This window comes from Zootoca vivipara, chromosome 11 (genome assembly GCF_965207765.1).
Source record: "Zootoca vivipara chromosome 11, rZooViv2.hap1.1, whole genome shotgun sequence".
NCBI classification, from domain to species: domain Eukaryota; kingdom Metazoa; phylum Chordata; class Lepidosauria; order Squamata; family Lacertidae; genus Zootoca; species Zootoca vivipara.
In genome coordinates, this window is record NC_142594.1 from 48,616,277 (window position 1) to 48,637,999 (window position 21,723).

Consider the following 21,723-nt stretch of genomic DNA (forward strand, 5'->3'; position numbering starts at 1 on the left):
TTGTTTTTAAAAAAGAAAGTTATCTCTTCCTCTTGAGTTGATAAATGGTACTCTGACTTGGTTCATACATCACGTTATACTATAGTTTAAAACCAACTATATTTGAATGTGGACATGCAAGTCACTGGTGTCCAGTGCTTAAACATTCTTGCTCTGTTTCTCCCCTGTTACTGCTGGGAAACAAGCCATAGTCTGGTTCGACATAATGTCTGAACCCAGGCTCATGATTTGTTTTTGTCCAAATAAAACATGGATGGCAATCAAGGTTTGTTCTTGGCTTATTGCTCATGGTTTGTTTGAGGAAAACCACAAGCCTGGCTTGTTACATTGCAGCACGGCAGCAATAGAAGCAGGGGTGGAGCAGAGAGTGAGAAATGTTGGGCAGCATGAACCAGCACGATGCTTGTTCAGAGTTTGTTTTTAACTATGATGTAATACGACATTCAAGCCAGGCTTCTGATGCAACGTTTAGAGGTGCAAGTTGCTTCTATATTGCAAAGAGCACTCCCAAAGTGCAGCCTGTTGCTTGGGGAGAGTATAATCCCATCTAGCACAGAGTGAACACTGCTCCCCTGGGTGGACAAACCATCTACCCAAAGTACCCCTGTCTTATCTGACAATTTTAACAACTGTCTTCTGGGACTAAAGCAGACTTCCTCTGGGGTCTTCATATCATTGCCTCTTTACAGGGAAGCTTTTAAAGCAGTAGACTTGTTCTGTGCTTCTTTCAATCTAAAGAGAGTCTGAATGGTATTCTGGCATAAAATGGTATACGTTTCATCATTTCCTCCTTTTTAACTTAACTTCCAGATGGATGCACACAATCTGTCAAAACTTAAACACAGACGAGGAAGTGGAAAGCACGGCTGACAGTGGCTTTGACTGCACCATGTGTCAGCCATACATACCACCAGCAAATGGTAAGGAATTTCTTAATTGGGTATCTAGCAGCATAGCACTAGCTTTGGAAACAACTTCTTTTGGTCTGTCTCCTGATTGGCAGATGCTGAATTGATTTCAGAGGCAGTACTTGAGGGAAATAATTTCTTATGTCTAGCTTTTAGCACTGCAAGATTATTAATGAGGAAAAAAACAATTTAGAGTAGAAAGCTGGGTAAATCTCTTCCCAGAGGATTTGTAAGTCTGCTTAAAATTATAATAGCAGCAAGAGTGTGTGTGTGTGGGCCCACAAGTGAGAGAAAGACTGCACTCAGAGCACCATGATTTTGAGCAGATGAAATTCATTATTTAACAGTAACATTATCTTGAATATTTTCTCCCAGTGTCAGATAGACTTCTCTTAACGCAGTGTCAGATATACTTCTCTTATCTTTTGTCATCATATCACCTCTTTTTTCGTAAGTTGCATTAATAATGGTAAAGGTAAAGGGACACCTGACCATTAGGTCCAGTCGTGACCGACTCTGGGGTTGCGCGCTCATCTCGCATTATTGGCCGAGGGAGCCGGCGTATAGCTTCCAGGTCATGTGGCCAGCATGACAAAGCCGCTTCTGGCAAACCAGAGCAGCACATGGAAACGCCGTTTACCTTCCCGCTGTAGCGGTTCCTATTTATCTACTTGCATTTTGACGTGCTTTCGAACTGCTAGGTTGGCAGGAAGTTGCATTAATAACAGCAGACAAATATGTGTTTTTACTCTAAGTCAGTAGTTCCCAATTAGTTAATTACTGAAGACCCCCTATTTTTCAAAATCCAAGCCACGGACCCTCTACTTTTGAAAATTTTGATAAGCCTATGGTAGTTACTGGGTACCTCTGCAAAGCAATTTTTTGAACAAAATGTGGGGTAGCCCCTAATAAGCAAAGGATTTTAAGTATATTAAAAACACATTGTCCATGGAGTTTTCTTGGCTTGCCAGTTCCTTCTCCAGGTGGAAGGCACTGCTAATAACAAGGCCAGTGGAAGTGATGGTATTCCAGCTGAACTATTTAAAATTTTAAAAGATGATGCTGTTAAGGTGCTACACTCAATATGCCAGCAAGTTTGGAAAACTCAGCAGTGGCCAGAGGTTTGGAGAAGATCAGTCTACATCCCAATCCCAAAGAAGGGCAGTGCCAAAGAATGCTCCTACTACCGCACAATTGCGCTCATTTCACACTCTAGCAAGGATATACTTAAAATTCTACAAGGCAGACTTAAGCAATATGTGGGCTGAGAACTCCCAGAAGCGCAAGCCGGATTTCGAAGGGGCAGAGGAACCAGAGACCAAATTGCAAACAAGCGCTGGATTATGGAGAAAGCTAGAGAGTTCCAGAAAAACATCTACTTCTGCTTCATTGACTACGCAAAAGCATTTGACTGTGTCGACCACAGCAAACTATGCAAGGGTTCTGTCTTGGGCCCAGCCTTATTCAACATCTTTATCAATGACTTGGATGATGGGCTTGAGGGCATCCTGAGCAAGTTTGCAGACAACACCAAATTGGGAGGGGTGGCTAATACCCCAGAGGACAGGATCACACTTCAAAATGACCTTAACAGATTAGACAACTGGGCCAAAGCAAACAAGATGAATTTTAACAAGGAGAAATGTAAAGTACTACACTTGGGTAAAAAAAATGAAAGGCACAATTACAGGATGGGAGACACCTGGCTCGAGAGCAGTACATGTGAAAAGGATCTAGGAGTCTTGGTAGACCACAAACTTGACATGAGTCAACAGCATGATGCAGTAGCTAAAAAAGCCAATGCAATTCTGGGCTGCATCAATAGGAGTATAGCATCTAGATCAAGGGAAGTAACAGTACCCCTGTATTCTGCTCTGGTCAGACCTCACCTGGAGTACTGTGTCCAGTTCTGGGCACCACAGTTCAAGAAGGATTCTGACAAGCTGGAACGTGTCCAGAAGAGGGCAACCAAAATGGTCAAAGGCCTGGAAACGATGCCTTATGAGGAACGGCTTGGGGAAGCTGGGTATGTTTAGCCTGGAGAAGAGAAGGTTAAGGGGTGATATGATAGCCATGTTCAAATATATAAAAGGATGTCATATAGAGGAGGGAGAAAGGTTGTTTTCTGCTGCTCCAGAGAAGCGGACACGGAGCAATGGATTCAAACTACAAGAAAGAAGATTCCACCTGAACATTAGGAAGAACTTCCTGACAGTAAGAGCTGTTCGGCAGTGGAATTTGCTACCAAGGAGTGTGGTGGAGTCTCCTTCTTTGGAGGTCGTTAAGCAGAGGCTTGGCAGGCATATGTCAAGAATGCTTTGATGGTGTTTTCTGCTTGGCAAGGGGTTGGACTGGATGGCCCTTGTGGTCTCTTCCAACTCTATGATTTTATTATTCTAAATTCTTAAAGAAATGGGAGTGCCTGATCACCTCATCTGTCTCCTGAGAAATCTCTATGTGGGACAAGAAGCTACATTTAGAACTGGATATGGAACAACTGATTGGTTCAAAATTGGGAAAGGAGTAGGACAAGGCTGTATATTGTCTCCCTGCTTACTTAACTTATATGCAGAATTCATCATGCGAAAGGCTGGACTGGATGAATACCAAACCGGAATTAAGATTGCCGGAAGAAATATCAACAACCTCAGATATGCTGATGACACAACCTTGATGGCAGAAAGTGAGGAGGAATTAAAGAACCTTTTAATGAGGGTGAAAGAGGAGAGTGCAAAATATGGTCTGAAGATCAACATCAAAAAAACCAAGATCATGGCCACTGGTCCCATCACCTCCTGGCAAATAGAAGGGGAAGAAATGGAGGCAGTGAGAGATTTTACTTTCTTGGGCTCCTTGATCACTGCAGATGGTGACAGCAGTCACGAAATTAAAAGACGCCTGCTTCTTGGGAGAAAAGCAATGGCAAACCTAGACTGCATCTTAAAAAGCAGAGACATCACCTTGCCAACAAAGGTCCGTATAGTTAAAGCTATGGTTTTCCTAGTAGTGATGTATGGAAATGAGAGCTGGACCATAAAGAAGGCTGATCACTGAAGAATTGATGCTTTTGAATTATGGTGCTGGAGGAGACTCTTGAGAGTCCCATGAACTGCAAGAAGATCAAACCTATCCATTCTGAAGGAAATCAGCCCTGAGTGCTCACTGGAAAGACAGATCCTGAAGCTGAGGCTCCAATACTTTGGCCACCTCATGAGAAGAGAAGACTCCCTGGAAAAGACCCTGATGTTGGGAAAGATTGAGGGCACAAGGAGAAGGGGACAACATAGGACGAGATGGTTGGACAGTGTTCTCGAAGCTACGAACATGAGTTTGACCAAACTGCGGGAGGCAGTGCAAGACAGGAGTGCCTGGTGTGCTCTGGTCCATGGGGTCACGAAGAGTCGGACACGACTAAACAACAACAAACAACAATAACACTGTCCTGCTTTCCTTCGCGTGAGGAGCGATATATGGCTTTTTATTGCCGGGTCAAAATCGTCATTGAGGTGTGATTTCAAAACTAATTTTGGCCAATATATTGAAAAACCGCACAGCGCTAAAACAGACCATAAAATTTGTGATTTTACCATGCAAAAATGACAAAATTTTAGCTGGGGGGAAGCAAGGGGTGGGGGCGTGTATTCCCTGGATGTGTTCCGTGGACCCCCAGGGGTCCTTGGACCCCTAATTAGGAACCACTGCTCTAAGTAATGTTGATGACAGTCAGAGTTACTGTACCATCTCTCCCTGTCAAATCTCAACTCTTTCCCTAACTGACAGCCACATAGACCAATTAGAATAAATTTACCTGATCCAGGCCCTATATAATTAATTCTCAAGGTGATTGATTCTCTCCTACCGTACCTCTCACTAAGCTGCTGATGCCAGACAGGCTTTTGACATAATAACAAAACAAGGCCATGACCTTTGACAGTCAAAGAGGACACAGATTAACACCCCCCCATAAAACACACAGAGAAAACCTTCTAGGCAAACAAGCATATATACCACATTTCTCTACATCGTATCAAACACATGATGGCTATTCCTATCAATAGTTTATATTAACAATATCCTATAATAATTTCGTTTTTCATTGTTTCTTAATAACAGAAACACATTTCCAGATTTTTCTCTTTTCTTACACCCATATATATATATATATATATATAGAGAGAGAGAGAGAGAGAGAGAGAGAGAGAGAGAGAGAGAGAGAGACATTGTCACAAGATTTATCCTCAGTTCAGTCATTATTGTTCCATATATTATGGAAGCTGAGGTGCTATCCACAAATGAAGCAGAATTGCTACTCTGACTTCATTTCTCTCTCTTTCTTTTGTGTCATATCATGTTCAGAGGTGACCAGTTTCTTGTTGCTTCCCACCATTAAAGAATTCCAAGTAGCAAAATTAATCATAATTCAGAACACTATAAAACCATGATTTATATTAGATTGCATCCAATTTTTCTTACTATATTCGATAAAGGAAATGCCATTCATCATAAAATTATCTTGTTATTGTCTCCCCCACTATGAATCTGATGTATCATATTAATTCAGCCATTGAAGCAAACTTCCATATTTTACCAATCCATTCTTCAATAGGTGGTGTCATTGATAATCTCCACTCCCACCTTCCTGCATATAAAATTCCAGCAGCTATAAAATTCTAGTGGTGGTTACTGTATTAGAAACCATGAAGTAAATTAATTCCTTTTTGATCTTCACTGTGTCTTCCACATAATTCAGGAAAAGGGTAAAAACAACGACACTGGATCTAAAAGAATTTCATATCCTAAAACCCTTCTTAGTGGGCTGCTAATGGTTTTCCAATAACCTTTTGATACCTAGGAGGTTTGGGGAAATGACTGTGATAGCAGAATGGCAGACTTCCATCTATTTCAAAGGGTCTTGCACCAGAGTCCGTCATGGAGGTTGCCCAGCAGGAACACTTGGCAGATTGTGTCATTGATCTTTAAACTAACTTATATTTCTTGTTTTCTTCATATGTTAATCTGCCAGCTGCTACATCCAAATCACTGTCTGTCCATACTATTTCTTTCTAGTTAATTCTGAAATTATCATGGTTTGTCTTAATTAGCTATTTCTAAGTCAAATGGGACTGCTGCCTCTTTGGCTTCCCAAATGTGCTTATGCCTTTCCATCCCCCCGTCTCTCAAATTATCCAGGCTTTAACCTCTATGGAATGTTGTTTCCCACACCATTAAAAAATAAACTTGCTCAGGTTTACATCAAATTAGATTTTCATTTTATTTTAAAGGCATTGTTTACATTTTAAAAAAATTAATTGATACCTGCCTAGATTTTTCAAGATGGAGCAGGCTGTGCATACAAAGAAATGAAATAAATGAATGCTATTGTTGAAAGGGACAAATGGTACATTGTGCTTTCTCTCACGACCCGGAGAAAGGCTTGATTTAAGGGAGCAATCTTAAAACCAGCCAAAGGCCAACTGAGGGTCCCTTGGAAGTTGTGTAAGTGCCACTCTACCAGCAGAGAGGAAGACCCACCAGAGAGTCAGCAGTCATGTTGCCAGAGATCCTTGAGTATATTAGTAAGAAATTGCGGGCATAGGGGCCTTGGCAGAGTGTTCTGGTGCTGTGGGTAAAAACAGGTCAGGAAAAAATAACTTGCAGGTATGCATGCATGGAATTAGGCTGTAAGCTTTACTGCTTTCAGTGAGAGCTGTTATGGAATTAATGTTCTTTAGATTGTGCCTAGTGCTTCCAGAAATATAAGTATTTCTTCAACACACTATTAGCACATAGTTGTTTTTAATTTGTATATTCAGCCTTCCATTGTATTCCTGGTAACAGTGAATGTCAACTGAAATTTATTAGCCAAAAAAAATTCAATTGTTCAAAAATTTAAAAATGCACTTCTGACATGCCTGAAGTAATGAGCACAAGAGACTTGCAGATGATTAGAAATGACACCAACATCAAAAACTATAGTTATAGAGGATTACTGTATATATTTTAATACAAGCAACATCATCATCATTATTCATTTCATTTCTATACCGCTTTATTTTAAGGGGAAAAATCTTAAAGTGGTTTAAAGGTAAAGGTATCCTTGACCATTAGGTCCAGTAGCGAACAACTCTGGGGTTGCGCGCTCATCTCGCTCTATAGGCCGAGGGAGCTGGCGTTTGTCCGCAGACAACTTCCAGGTCATGTAGCCAGCATGACTAAGCCGCTTCTGGCGAAACCAGAGCAGCACACAGAAACACTGTTTACCTTCCCGCCGCAGCGGTGCCTATTTATCTACTTGCACTTTGACGTGTTTTCGAACTGCTAGGTTGGCAGGAGCTGGGACCGAGCAACAGGAGCTCACCCTGTCGTGGGGATTCGAACTGCTGACCTTCCTATCAGCAAGCTCCTAGGCTCTGTGGTTTAGACCATAGTGCCACCTGCAGTTTACACTACATTAAAACATCAAATAAAGCAATCTATAATAAAATATTACTGAAGAAAGTCAAATATAGGGTAAGGTTACCAGACGTCCCCGTTTCCCGGGGACAGTCCCCTGATTTACAAATCAGTCCCCATACAGAATCCATTGGAGTTGAAAAGTTTCCCCAGATTAATTGAAAAAAATCTGGTAACCTTAATATAGGGTGCACAGCCAAAGCAATATAATTAACAGGAAACTACAATATTATATTAAAAGATTTCAAACTAAAACATTACTAACATAAAACATTACTAAAGGAAGTCCAATATAAAATGCACATTTTAAGTAGCATAGTTTACAAGAGAATAAAATACTATTATAAGCATAGAACATATCTGGTGTTGTTGTTGCCAGTTCTGCCAATGGTGGTTTATGGCGGGTGGTGGCAGCTGTGGAAGCTCAGACTTGATGACCTGGGTCTGCACTGAGACAGACAAGATGATATCTGGCTTCTTCAGCAACCTCAGCTTTTGTAGCTGGAGTCAATTAGGGGACTGCCATGTGGAAAAGGCCTGCAAGGCAGGGAGCAGGTATTCCAGGACTCAAAGCCAATTTCAATTTTTGTCTTTCAGTGCCTTCCTCTGAATGCTGTGAACCATCAGTTGCCACTCAAATTATAACAAAAGCAAAGGAATTTGGTAACTTTTAAAATTCTTTATTTCTTCCCCCTAACATGGTTATTGCTTAACCTAGAAATAAGTTCTACATTGTGTCAATATGTTTCTTAGTTCTTTTTATCTTTTGTCATCATATTGCCTCTTACTAAAAGTGTGTGCTTATAAATGTTATTTTTTTTGAACATGCAACTGCTCTTCAAAATTTATGGAACAGGCAGATTTTTTGTTTAAGTAAATCCCTAAAGTGAGCCAAAAACAGGGCTGAAATGGGACATTTTAGTGGGTGGGTTTTTTCTGGATTTCATTTATTTGTTACCTTTTCTCCATTAACATGAGCACTGCTATAAATTGCTTATGGAACAGCCTTTATGGGGTTTTCCTTGGACTCAGTTTGAGTAGAACTTTTGCAGGGTCAATGTAGCTATGCTATGGTGATACCATGAATAAATATCTGCAGGAAGCTATCAAGAAAACTGTAAAGAAACAATAGTCTGGTTTGCATTTCATGCTAATCCAAATTTAGGCTTAGCAGGACCATGTAGGCTTCCAGGGAGGAGCTCATTGCTGTTTCATCCCTGGTAATTCACTCGCCACACTTGAGTGAAGCCATAGTTTGGCTTAGTGTGCTATCTGAACCCAGGCTGTCCTGGAAAAAAAACAATAAACCACAGGACAGACCTTGGTTAGAGCTCATGGTTAGTCTGGAAAAAGCAAAACTTGAAGCCCAGATCCAGATGTCACGGCTTAGTTCAGCATGGTGCAGCAGTAAAACAATCAGGGAGGATTGTTCCCAGACTCTGGGAACCCACACACTTTTGCTAAACCATGGTTGAGTTTAGCATGACATGTGAACCACTCATTTGGAATAAATAATATATCAATGGAAAAAACTGTATTATTCTGAACCAGTGTTGATTTACCTCAGAAATAGTTCTGCTCATTTATTTATTTATTTATTTATTTGTTCTGATGTTACAATGGATGTAATTGTTAGCAGTATGTTAATTGCAAGTTCCTTAAAGTTTTTTTGGGGGGGTACAGCTATACAATGCTTGTAAGCTAAGGTTATTAAAGTTGTGTATTCCTGTTATGGTTCATGCAAATTTCATAGACCCACCGAAGACATACACTCAGGATGGAGTCTGTCTGACAGAAACAGGGATGTCTCAGTTACAGAGCCTCAGTGCTGTTGTACCAAGAAGAAAACGGACAAAGCCAAAGCTCAAGTTGAAGATTATAAACCAGAATAGTGTGGCTGTACTCCAGACCCTGCCTGACATCCAATCAGAACACTCAAGGGATGGCGAGATGGATGACAGTAGAGGTAATTGTTGCTTTGTGCTGTATGTCACTGTTAACAATAGAAGCAGTTTACAGAAGGACATGGGTTGTAGGAGGATATTGAGGCAGTTGGGGTTTTCAGTATTTCAGGTCTTCCAGAATAGAACTAGAAATTTTGCCCTTCAGTAGACAGAATGTTATAGATCTACATGTAGCAGAGGTGTGGACTAGATTATCTCCAAGAAACCTTCCAACTACTGTATATATAACTCTTTGGTTGCCTGCTCTGCCTATCTGTGGCTTTAGCAACCTTTTGCATGTAAAACATGTACTCCACCACTGCATCTGGAGCCCTTCCATGTTGGTGTAAGTGCTATGACATAAGTAATTAATTCCCAGTACCTTTATTAGCAAAGGGATGTTAGACTTTCACGATGGTGATGTTATATAAGGAGATACATAGGTCATGAATGGATTTTAACTTTCGTGAGAAATACCTGACTAATACAATACTTAGTGACACATAGTAGAAAGAAGACTTGCATAATGAAACCCACGTAATCAAATACCCAGCAATATTGCTATTCATTAGTATGATAAGTGCCTGCTTATGAGTACAGGTGTATTAGGTGCTGTTTAATTAATAATACAGTGGAACCCCGGTTTACGAACACCCCGGTTTACAAATTTTCGGTTTACGAACGATTATAAACCGGAAATAAGTAAACTGAGGTTTCCGAGGTTTCCGATGGCCTTCGTGGAGCCATGGGAGCGCTTCCGCGACTGGGGCGCAGCCACAGAAGCGCTCCCATGGCTCTGGGAAGAGAGATGATTGACAATGAGCTGCCGCTTCTCCATGGAGCGGGAAGGAAGGGGAGCCGCTGAAGCGTTGGGGGGATTTTGCTGAGGGGAGGAGGAAGGGGAAAGCAAAGAGTACTTGGCTGTGGGTGAAGGCGCTGAGTCTCTTGGGCCCGAGAGACTCAGCGCCTTCACCCACAGCCGAGTCCTCTTTGCTTTCCCCTTCCTCCTCCCCTCAGCAAAATCCCCCCAACGCTTCAGCGGCTCCCCTTCCTTCCCACTCCATGGAGAGGCAGCAGCTCATCGTGAATCATCTCTCTTCCCGGAGCCATGTGGTGCTTCCGTGGCTGCGCCCCAGTCGCAGATCCCATGATGGCTCTGTGAGTTCAAGTAAGAAAGAAAAAATATTTGATTTTTTTTTTACAATACTGTACCATCTTATTTATTTTACATTACAGTACATTAATTATTGCCTTCATTTTATGGATCAATGGTCTTATTAGACAGTAAAATTCATGTAAAATTGCTGCTTTAGGGGGGTGTTTTTCATCGTCTGGAACGGATTAATCCACTTTCCATTACTTTCAATAGGAAAGTTCGCTTCGGTTTATGAACGCTTCGGTTTATGAACAGACTTCCGGAACCAATTGTGTTCATAAACCGAGGTACCACTGTAATAATAATACCCCACCCATCTGGCTGGGTTTCCCCAGCCACTCTGGGCGGCTCCCAGCAGAATAAAAACATGATAAAACATCAAACATTAAAAACTTCCCTAAACTGGATGCCCAGCTGTCTTCCATAACTTTAGTACCCTTTAGCAACTTTTACTGACTGCCAGCTGCTACTCAGGTTGAAGAAATGGGACCTGGGCACAAGTACACATGTCCTAATGACATTCAAACTGGATGAACCTTAGATGACCCAGTCCCCGCAGACTTAGAATAACTACTTGACCTTGGAAGCTCTGCTCAGTGCACCCCCTAACCCACCTTCAGAGGTGCATTGGGTGGCAAACAGGGCCTTTTCAGTTATGGCATCCTGCCTCTGAAATTCCACACCTTTCTCTGCGTGTCAGTCACCATCCCTAGTAGCATTTATACCTTCTGTCTTTTCCCAGCATTTGATTTTAGCAGAGTCCGTTTTTGCTACTACTACTACTACTACTACTACTTCAGTGTGCTGTCATTTAAAATTGTGTGTGATTTTATTATGCTCATTATTTTATATATGCCATTACATACCTTAGGAAGCATTTTCCTGAGAGGTGAGGCAGAATTCTGTAAGAGAAAATGATAACTTCCTATGAATTTTACTTTATAATTGTTTTATGTGTGTGTGTGTTTTTAAATTCAGAAGGAGATCTCATGGACTGTGAGGGAAAATCTGATACAAGCCCTGAACGGGAGCCTGCAGATGATGATCCTAAGGCAGTAGAAGGAACAGAGGGGATTAAAAAGAGAAAGAGAAAACCATACAGACCTGGTAGAGTACATGCTCCAGATGTTTGCATATTCATTAGGTTTATATTTATTATCTATATGTAAAAAATCTTTTAACTTACAAACTTGATTGACTAAATAAGATTTTGCTGAGAATTAACACTTCCCTGTTTGTTGTATATTACAGCTTCCTTTCCTTTCCCAATTTATTTCCTTTCTGATTCTAAAGAATGGTGTTCCATTGTTGCCAAACAGGAGAACTACCCTTATCATTCTCTTAAGTACGAATTTTGTATTGAAACTTGCCATTGGATCATTAAACCTGATAGGTGGCCTGCTGTTCTGAGTGGATTGCCTCCACTGTATAAGACAGGAAAATGTATATGTGCGCACACACTATCTCCCCATAACACTATCTTGGCGGTGCTGTTAGAGCACCTTTCATTAAAGCAAATAACTACCATAGCAGTTAAAAGAAATTTATTTTCTGCCCCAGTGCATGTGCAAAGTCTAATAACTCTAGACAGTTTGTATCAGGAAGGGGGACACTAGTTTTGACAGTGAAGTTGGAATTCAAGGGATGGAATGACTATTAGAGGGTTCCTTTCCTCCATCTGCTCCTCCCTGTTAGGGAGCACTTCTATGCTTATTCTGTACAATTAATTTTATTCTGCCCATTTACAGGTCTTATTTCTTGTTACTCCCTTTTTCTTGTTGTTTTTTCACTTCTCTTTTCATTATAGATAGGTGAGTAGGGATGTCCTTGTTTCACTGCAGCATCCCACCTACGGTGCACTGCCTGAGACATGAGAGCATTCTCTCCCTGACACAGGGAAGTTGCTTTCATGTTCGCCAACTCCTAGGGGCTGAGGCAGTTTTGCCTCCCCCAAAAAAGTATTTTTGAGAGGGTTGAGCCCCCTCAATATTCAGGGGGCATTTGGCTCCGCCTCCTAGTTCCTCGCAGGGTCGCACAGATGACACCCATGGCATCGTGCACACACCTCCTCAATCCTCCTAAGAAGATAGTGCCTCTGCTTACTCTAGTGCAACTTTGAAGAGGAGGGTCAACTGATCACTCCACACCATGGCATGTGTAGTTCAAATAACTTGTGTGACCTGACCTGAAAGATAGCAAGTAGAAAATGCAGTATTCCTCCACAGGTGAACCATCTTTCCACTTAACAGCTGCAGATCCACAAAAATCTTGTTTCTTGCTATAGAGTCTCTGCATTTTTTTTGGATCCCTGTTGTTCAGAACTGGGTTGAACATGAGTGTTCATACTTTAAATATCTATCAGCCCCATGTTATGTTGCTTCTGAGACAGAATCTCTTGTTCAGAAGGGGGAGAGACAATGAATATATGCTTTTTCCGTGACTATATTGAGAGATAATTTGTTCTTCATACTCTGCAGCTCAAGATTCCCAAAGGTGAGCAGCCTTAGTTCTTCCCTACCAGAGTAGCCTTCCTTAATTCATCATAATTATTTATTATATTTGTATATTGCCTTTCATCTGAAGATTACAGGGCAGTTCACAACATAAATTCATCTCTTCAACAAATTCCCCATTTCAGTTGGTTTAGGAAGGGTTAACTGGGTTGGGTTATGATCATGCGGTATGATGAAGGCAGGAGAGCAGAATTGTGGGAGGTGGAGTGAATCTTCATCAGTTTTCTCTCTCCTGCCTGGTGAAAGCAATTAGTTCTTCCTGGCTCTCTCTGTTCTTTGGCAGTTGAGTGTTTTTTTCTTCTTAATTCTTTCACTATTTTCCTTCTGATGTTGATGCGTGACCTTCAAACAGGTTGTGAAATGTCATCCTGTGGAAACAGTCATATCCATCTGACTTGCAGTTTTTATTAATCTTATAGAGACATACTTCCATGTTGTGATTCTTCCAGGGCACAGGAATTGTCTCCACTTCATTTATGATTCACATCACTATCCATTTCCTTCTTATCTAACTTCAGCTCCAAGGGTGTGAAGTTCCTTGGCAGCTTACCTTTGCCTCCAGAGTGTAAGCAGGTGGGACAATGCACCTCCAGGGCATTGTTTCTAAATGTGAAACCGCAACCTTGTCATACAAGATATCCTCTTTAAACTTTTGTCAGACAGTACCCTAAGAGTTGGCTGTACACCGGCTCCCTTGGCCAATAAAGCGAGATGAGCGCCCCAACCCCAGAGTTGGTCATGACTGGACCTAAAGGTCAGGGGTCCCTTTACCTTTCCCTTTACCCTAAGAGAGCTTTCCTGGAATATTGTTTTCCTTGTCACAACAACATAATCCAAACGTTTCAAATTAGACTCTCTAATGAGGGAATTTTGCATGTTCCACAAGGAATCAGTAGGTCTAAACATGGTTGTGAAATCAGTTTGGTCCTAACTCTCCCATCTGTACTTCTACCTAATGTCTTACACAGTAAATTATCTTTCTCAGCAAGAATGAAAGGACATTCTATTTCACCCTTCCATATTCCATATGGTTAAATTTCCTAGATAGACATCATATTCTTCCTGTGTTGGTCTATAGTCATTGGGTTTTTGGCAGATGCTTTTCTGATGGGGAACTCTGTAGCAGTTAGTTGATTCTTGAAAGCTTATTGTCACTGCTGATTAGCACTGACAGCAAGCCTCCCTTGCCAAAGAATAATTGGAAACACTTTAAGACTCTCACTTGTTTTCACATATGACATCAGGTGTGGGGCAGTTGGCCATGGCTTGCTGCCCATGGATCAAGGGTTCACTATCCCTGCTATAGTAAGTGAGGCACTGGTGCATCATTTTCATTACATATACATCTCAGGACCATCTGGATTACTCAAAGCTCCTGGACACCTGTTCTGGTAGTGTAAAACAAATTGCATGACCACCTCTTGTATTATGTTGTAGAGCCAGATGCTTACTAAATATGTACTGTGTATCCACTTCCAATTTTATACTTAAGTGGACTTTAGTGTTTGTGAATCTACAAAAAGGTGAAATCCAAGTATGTTTTCCTAATTCGAATAAATTCAAGGTGTATTATGTGTGTGTTTTTTACAGGCATTGGTGGATTTATGGTACGTCAGCGGAGTCGTACAGGACAAGGAAAAACAAAACGATCTCTTTCAAGGAAGGACTCCTCTGGCTCTGTATCTGAGCAGATACCCAGCAGAGATGAAAGTGGGTACTAATTATGTGAATCAACCACTTAAATGTGACACTGATAGTTATGTTAAATTATCTGTCACTATAGCAACATGTACTCCAATATAGGAGCATTATATTGTTAAGATTCATTATAATGCATTTTTTTAATTAACTACTGTTTTTCTCCACATCTGTATTTTCAGCACTTCCCATAGCACCTACTTATTCCTGAAGCATCATTTTAAAAGTGCCTGTCCTGAGCAGGTCATATTAATTTTGCATGTGTTTATTCTTAAGCCTGTTCCATACCATTTGTGCATTAATCTGTGGATTTAAAAAAAAAACTATGATTTTTTTTCATTTAATTTTTATTTAAATAATTTTTGCAGTATTTTACTGCAAAATACATATTGAAATAAACATTTTATTTCAATGTATGCATTTCTATAAATATTTTATCCTAAATTACATACTTCAGTATGTTTTTAAGCAAAAAAACCTGTATTGTGAAATTCAGAGGAAGGATAACTGCATTCTGATCTGTGTGAATTAGGTCAGTTTACTTAAATTGTGGGCCAAATAAAACTCTTCTCCACCTACCTACAACTGCTTGCTCACCCACCCATCTCACCTTGTTTCTGCCATCTGTTCACACTGTCTCATGTTGCCCATTTATACTCAAAATTGCCTGTCAGGAGGTGGCTACAGGTAATGTAGTAGTGTTGAGGGAAAACCGACAAATGGGTTTCTTGCAGTTCAACCTTTTAAAAAATTGTAGTGATCGCATCTGCTCTTGATAAATTAGTTTAACCTGGTTAAATGCCTCCTTACATAACATGTACACAAACTCCAGTGCTTTTTATGCTCTGTTTAGAACCGGGGATTTTACCTTAATCAATAATTTGGAGTTTGGGTCTTGTCTCAATAGGTTGCATCATTATGAAGGCAATGTTAATGAAATGCTATCTTACCATAGCTTTGTTTAGGAATGGACAGTAACTGCAGAGTGGATGATATTGCAGTTGGATTGATTATATTGATTTACCTATAACTGACTTGTTCAATTACCTAATAATGCTCATCAAAAGTAGGAATTCCCCTCAATCTTTTAGAAATCTCTCCTGATGCTTTTCATAACGTAGGTGGTAATGTGTAGGTTCCATATCTTGACACACTGCAGACATTTCCTTAACACTTGAAAAGATGCTAAATGTATTTAAGTGTCACTTCAGTAGCTGAATAACTTTGTGCACAGTATCATTTGGTTGACAAGAGAAAAATAACAATCCTGCTAATATAAAATGATAATATAATGAGAATTAATGAAAGCACCTAAATGAAACATCCTTTTAAGAGGTTTAATTCAGTAACAAATTTTATTTGTTTAAAAATAGCACTTGTCACTTGTGAGACTTTGTTACTAAAATATATACAAATACAGATATGCAATCTACAGTATATAGCAGGGATATCCAACAGGTTTTTGTAGATCACAGACTCTTGGGAGTTGGACGTCCCTGGTATACAGTATTCAGTATTCATTTTCTGTTGAAGAAAAACCATTCCCTATCTTCCTCGAATGCAGTTATTTCACAGTTATCTCAATTCAGCCCAGTAATAATTTTGTAGATTTTGTTTCGTTTCACTTAGCATCTCTGAATACCTTAAGAAAACATTACGCATCATTCGCTAATTCGTCCATCTCTGCAGTTCTGCATTATTGTAATTTTTATAATATTGCTGTTTAAACTAAGGAGATGTACAGATGCTAAACAGGGTGGGGCAGTACCTCAAGAGTGGGCAAGAGTTATAAGTAAATTTGTTATTATGCATGATTGTTATTGTTAGGTTGGAGTGAACAGCTACTAGATACACCCGTTGATGAAACTACTCCTGTTTCAGAGAATACAGAAAAAATTAAAAAGCGTTACAGGAAGAAGAAAAACAAGCTTGAAGAAATCTTCCCAGCATACCTGCAGGTATAGTCATTGCTATGCATAGTGTGCTGCTTAAGATTAGCATTTGCATATATTGAATAAACTCTTAATCGGTGTAAAACACAAACATTTGCTTTCCAGTTGTGTAATTCATTATCACTCTAAGTTGATTTTGCATAAAGAGATCGTTTCAACAGCCTCCTTTTGCTATTAAGCATTAAAACATAAATTACACATTTCCTTCTAATTTTCCTGTTTCGTTTTTTTTCAACAAAAACAATAGAATGTTATTCAGACATTACCCAAATGTCTGTATTAATGTTGATATAGATGCTTCAGTTGAAAATAGTTTGCCCTTGCTAGGAGGATTTAATTTTGTATACTGATATAAACAGAGGCTATTTTTTCAGCAGTATGGAGCAATATTTGTTGTTGTTGTTTAGTCGTTTAGTCGTGTCCGACTCTTCGTGACCCCATGGACCATAGCACGCCAGGCACTCCTGTCTTGCACTGCAATATGGAGCAATATGGAGAACTTAATTCTTTTCACCATATATTACCTAGCTTGTATGCTAAGATAGGTGAATTGAACCAAGTTCACAGAAGAAAAATTCCCAATCTACTTTTCTCTCTAGCAGCTATCTCTGTACTCCAAAAGGCTTATCCAAGGGGTGAGAAGGCTTCCTGAACAACCTTGGATGGGTATGGGGAACTGTTGAGTGAGGGGAGAATTGCCCCAAATTGGAAATGTTTCTTCTTTTTACATAGGATACAAGTATTTGAATAGGAAGTAAAGGGCGATGAATTAACTTCCAAGAACTTTACAGAAAAAATTAGTCATTTGTGTTGAGTTTAATTTTACTATGTTCTAGCCACAAAGTTAACATTAGAATGAACTAAATTGGGTGAACAATAGTTTTGTATGTAAAGAAATCAGTTTTTGGTTTTGTGTTCCAATGCTCAAATGTGAGGAATGTGTTTGTTTTTAATTGTAGGAAGCCTTCTTTGGAAAAGACCTCCTAGATACCAGTAGACAAAGGAAACCAAGTTTAGATAATTTATGTGAAGAGAGCCTTAACATTTCTTGCAAAGCAAATTTGAACACAAATTTCCTAGATCCATCTTCAGATCCACTTCTTAGCTCAACTTCCACTCCAGCTCCATCAAAATCTGGAATACAAGGTACACCATCTTGTATGTTTTTGTTTCTTTTGGTAAGGGCTACTTGAAGAGCAGAGTTCTTAAAGGCAGGAATTTTGGGTGGATTGGTAGAAGAACAGTGGTTAGGGAAAGTATTTTGAATAATTTCCTTAGCTATCTTATTAATTAGTATTCTCAGTAAATGTGTTCTCTACTGCTGAACTATGGCCCTTCTGGCAGTTTACAGTTCCTATAGGTTTCCAACACTGTTGGAAGGGGTGAAATTGTACTTAAATCTGATAGCTACATTGTCTTGTCAGCAAGCAGATGGCAGCAATTGGACAGTGGCTCTTGAGTATACGCTCTCATTATAGTGACAAGAATCCCCATGATTTACCAAAGAGCTCATGTTTCTGAAGCAGTTCAGAAAATTGCTGGAGTGCAGATGGTATAAAACCAAACATAGGACCCCATTATGAAGCCTGGGCCAGGACACCAGTGGTTGACATTACAGTCTATGTTTATTATATGGGGAAGGTGTTATATGGATCCAAGCTGTTTCAACACCAGGGGTGAGGACATTTTTCAGCCACAGGCCACTTTCCGGCATCTACATGCCAGTGGTGAGTAAGGCCAAAACAAAAGTGCATGGGCCTAAAGTACTGCAGGAGCTGGTGTGCCCACATAAATGTACTGCACACACCACATAATTATGCTGCGCACACATACATATATGCAGGATCTCACTCTTTTTCACACATACACACAAATAGGCCTTATCAGTTTTAATTGCCAAAGAGGGTGATCCTCACAGAGATTGCATGGTTAACCCTTCCCTTCCTAGCTGCCCCCTTTGTGAAATCCATCCCCGCACCCATAGCAATTAGGCTTGAGTAAAGCCTTCCACTGGTAAGGCTGTTTTCAAGCCTAATTACAGTGGAGGTTGTTTCCAGAAGAGGATCACAGCTGTGATTCCCTCCCCTCCCCCATGGCCCCCTGCACTGTAATTTAGCTTGGAAAAGGGATTCTATGGGCTCCAAATAGGAGGCTTTTTTTCAAGCCTAAAATCTGTAGGGATAGCGGGGGATGAGGGGGGTGCTGTGGGTGGGCTGTATCCTACCCATGACCTGCCAATTTCTTGCCCTGGTTTAAGTCATTGTAGGCCATTTGCCAAAGTGTTAAATGGTGTTTCAACTGTTTACTTAAATTGGAGCTTTCTGTTTAAAAGGAACATTCAAGCCTCCTTTTCATAAAGAGAAAATAGGTATCTGATTGGAGAAACAGATACTCAAAATAATACTTTTTTAAAAACCCTTGAGCTCAGAACAAATGGATAAATAACTGGGGGGGGGAATCACAGTTGTTATGATTTAAGGGCTTTTCCACACTGACCTTGCTTTCACTCTTTCTAGGCAAGGACTGTGATATAAAGTGCTGTGTTCAAGTGTCCTCCATTTTTTATTGCTCCACAGCTTTCCCCCGGGGTCAAAAACCCACTCTTTAAAAGTCCCAGGGCCGTCTTGAGCAGATCGCGCGCCCTGGTGCTGAGGGGCGGAGATCGCTCCGCCGCCCGCCCCGCCCTCGCAGGGTGCAATTGGTTTCTGCACGGCTTTGCCGCGCAGCGCCCTCCTTGCCAGGCTGGCGCCCAGCTTACCAGCCCCCCGCCGTGGTGCACTGCGCCACTGGGGGTCTATGTAGAGCCGGCCCTGAAAAGTCCAATCAAAACAAATGTCAATCCACTGAAAACCCAAATTGACATTTGCTCCAATTTGGCTTTAAAGAAGGGTTATTGCAGGGAAAGCTCAGGGCAAAAAGACCAACCAAAACACACTCAGGCACGGAGCTTTAAAGCGCAGACCTCTGCCTTGAAAGAGCAGGGTAAAAGGTAAATGTGGATAAGCTCAATGTGTAAAGTACCTGTTTTCTGTAGGTACCTCGGATGACCCATTAGCTGCCCTTGTGCTGAGCACTGATGATGACATACTTGGAATTCTTTCTGATGATTTAGTGAAATCTGGGGATCATTCAGGTACATGTATAAGTTCTTGTTGGTTTTGTGAAATCTGACTGATTTATAAAATCATGCTGTTCATGGTATTATGCAACTATTTATATATGTACTTGTTATACCATAAGTATGCTTCAGCAAACAAAGGACTCTTTCATACTTCTTGCTTTGATCAGTAAATCTGCACTTTATTTTACTTTGCACTTTATTGATGTGGGGATAACTTTTAAAAATCTTGTTGGTGTCTGGCATTCCCATGTACTATTTTAGCATGCAGCTGTATATACTTTTGGTTTATATTCTTTCTTGCTTTTTCAGCCTCTCTTTTTCTTTCTTTCTTGTTATAATCATCCATTTTATCTGGTTTGGATCTTGTAGGTCTTGATTTATGCACTTTCCAGGTTGAGAGCTCATCCTCCCCTTTTGGTAAGGAAACAAACAGTGGGTGATTCATGGTTAGAAGTAGTCATCTTTCCTAGTGGTTTCGGCTGATTTTTTTTATTTTTGCATGTGTAAATATATTCCATGTCACTAAAAATGCTTTCATGTTTCACTATCTCTGTGTGCAGAGTCTTGTGCAATGTTAAATACCTGCCTGTGCAGTGCACCTAGTAGTGTTTCAGAATTTTGTTTTAAAATGTTGTGAATAACTGGATATGTGTGTGTGCCTTTCACAGTACAAAGTAACACGTTTTCTTCCTTTTGAACTATTTAAGTATGCTTAATAGAGCACCACAGTGATAGACTTGTTTTTAATTTAGTTTGTCATATTATGAAAAGCATGAATAAAAAGTTAATATCAGATTTTAATTTGGCCCTGGATGGACACTGCAACTTTGTCAAGCATAAAACATAAGGTTGGAGTCATTATTTTTAAAGATTATATAAACTATTATCTTTTTAAGTATTATTACTAAGTGGTGAGTGCTATAAGTTAAGTGTGTTTATGATACTAACCCATATTAAGTAACATTTGTATGTAGAATTCCAAGAATTCTATCATTCTTAGACTGGAAATTCTCAGTCACCTCATTCTAATGTCCTACACAACACCACTCCCAATGCCTATATCACCCATCAGGAGTAACCCACAAGAAGACAGAGCGGTCATAAATAACCTAGATAGCCTGGGCTTTAGATCCCCTTGAGACAAGTTGACTAAAACTCACTCAGTTGAGCTTCAGCAACCATTACCATGTGCTACTGAACAATATACTGTTCTCTGTGTTCACTAACCAATCCAACATGAGGAAATACTTAATTCCACCTCTCATTGGTGTGTGTGATAACAGGAACAAGTCTAGTATAATTATTCATCATTCAACAGAGCTTCTCCAAGTGGTTCAGGCCTTCTGCAGTTTGGCACAGTAGGACATGTGAACAAATCCTCAAAAGCATGCCTTGACATGTTTGCAAGGCTCTTCTAAGATAAGAGCCGCTCACAACTGCCATGATTTGGATGCCACAGTTAATGCAGATTAGCCAAGGGTCGTGTCCAGCACACCCATTTGGTCCAGAGATAGCCTTGCTTTTTTCATTGGGGAGGAAGGAGGACCTGTGCCAGGGGCAAATCATGTGGAAGGAGAAGAAGGTGGGAAACCCACTCTAATCTATCTCCTCTCTCACACAACTTTGGGAGGCTTCAGTGGTCAGGGGTGTGTGGACTCTTTGGAACTCTTTGGGGTGTACTGAGTAATATAAATGATTTCACAGTGCTTAATCCTGTTCACTGGCTCATAGTCCTTTCCAGGCTTAATTCAAGATGACAATTTTGAACTTTAAGACCCTTCATAACTTAAAACCAGGGCTCCTGAATAATTCTCCATCTAGACCTTACTCAAGTGCCCCTTACAAGTGAGATGGGCAAGTGGCTAAGGGAGAGAGGGGCCTTTACAGTAGTAGCACCCCAGCTATGGATGGACCTCCCTAGGGTGCTCACCTACACTTGCCTTGGTGTCATTTTGGTGCCAGGCAAATATCTTTTTTTA

At 40.4% G+C, this 21,723-nt stretch overlaps 1 protein-coding gene across 12 annotated transcripts in view; it reads left to right on the forward strand.

The window, feature by feature from the left end:
• The window catches only part of KMT2C (lysine methyltransferase 2C), a 175,521-nt gene that overhangs the window by 107,600 nt on the left and 46,198 nt on the right, over positions 1 to 21,723 (forward strand). For 10 of the 12 annotated variants that reach the window (XM_035129359.3, XM_035129372.3, XM_060280917.2 and 7 more), the window contains 9 exons: positions 811 to 920; positions 7,959 to 8,024; positions 9,115 to 9,327; positions 11,439 to 11,567; positions 14,564 to 14,683; positions 16,499 to 16,629; positions 17,583 to 17,769; positions 19,658 to 19,756; positions 20,114 to 20,161. In XM_035129359.3, the coding sequence (XP_034985250.3) occupies positions 811 to 920; positions 7,959 to 8,024; positions 9,115 to 9,327; positions 11,439 to 11,567; positions 14,564 to 14,683; positions 16,499 to 16,629; positions 17,583 to 17,769; positions 19,658 to 19,756; positions 20,114 to 20,161 (1,103 nt within the window). The remainder of the gene's footprint in view (positions 1 to 810; positions 921 to 7,958; positions 8,025 to 9,114; positions 9,328 to 11,438; positions 11,568 to 14,563; positions 14,684 to 16,498; positions 16,630 to 17,582; positions 17,770 to 19,657; positions 19,757 to 20,113; positions 20,162 to 21,723) is intronic. The other 2 variants (XM_060280919.2, XM_060280918.2) reach the window with 2 other exon arrangements.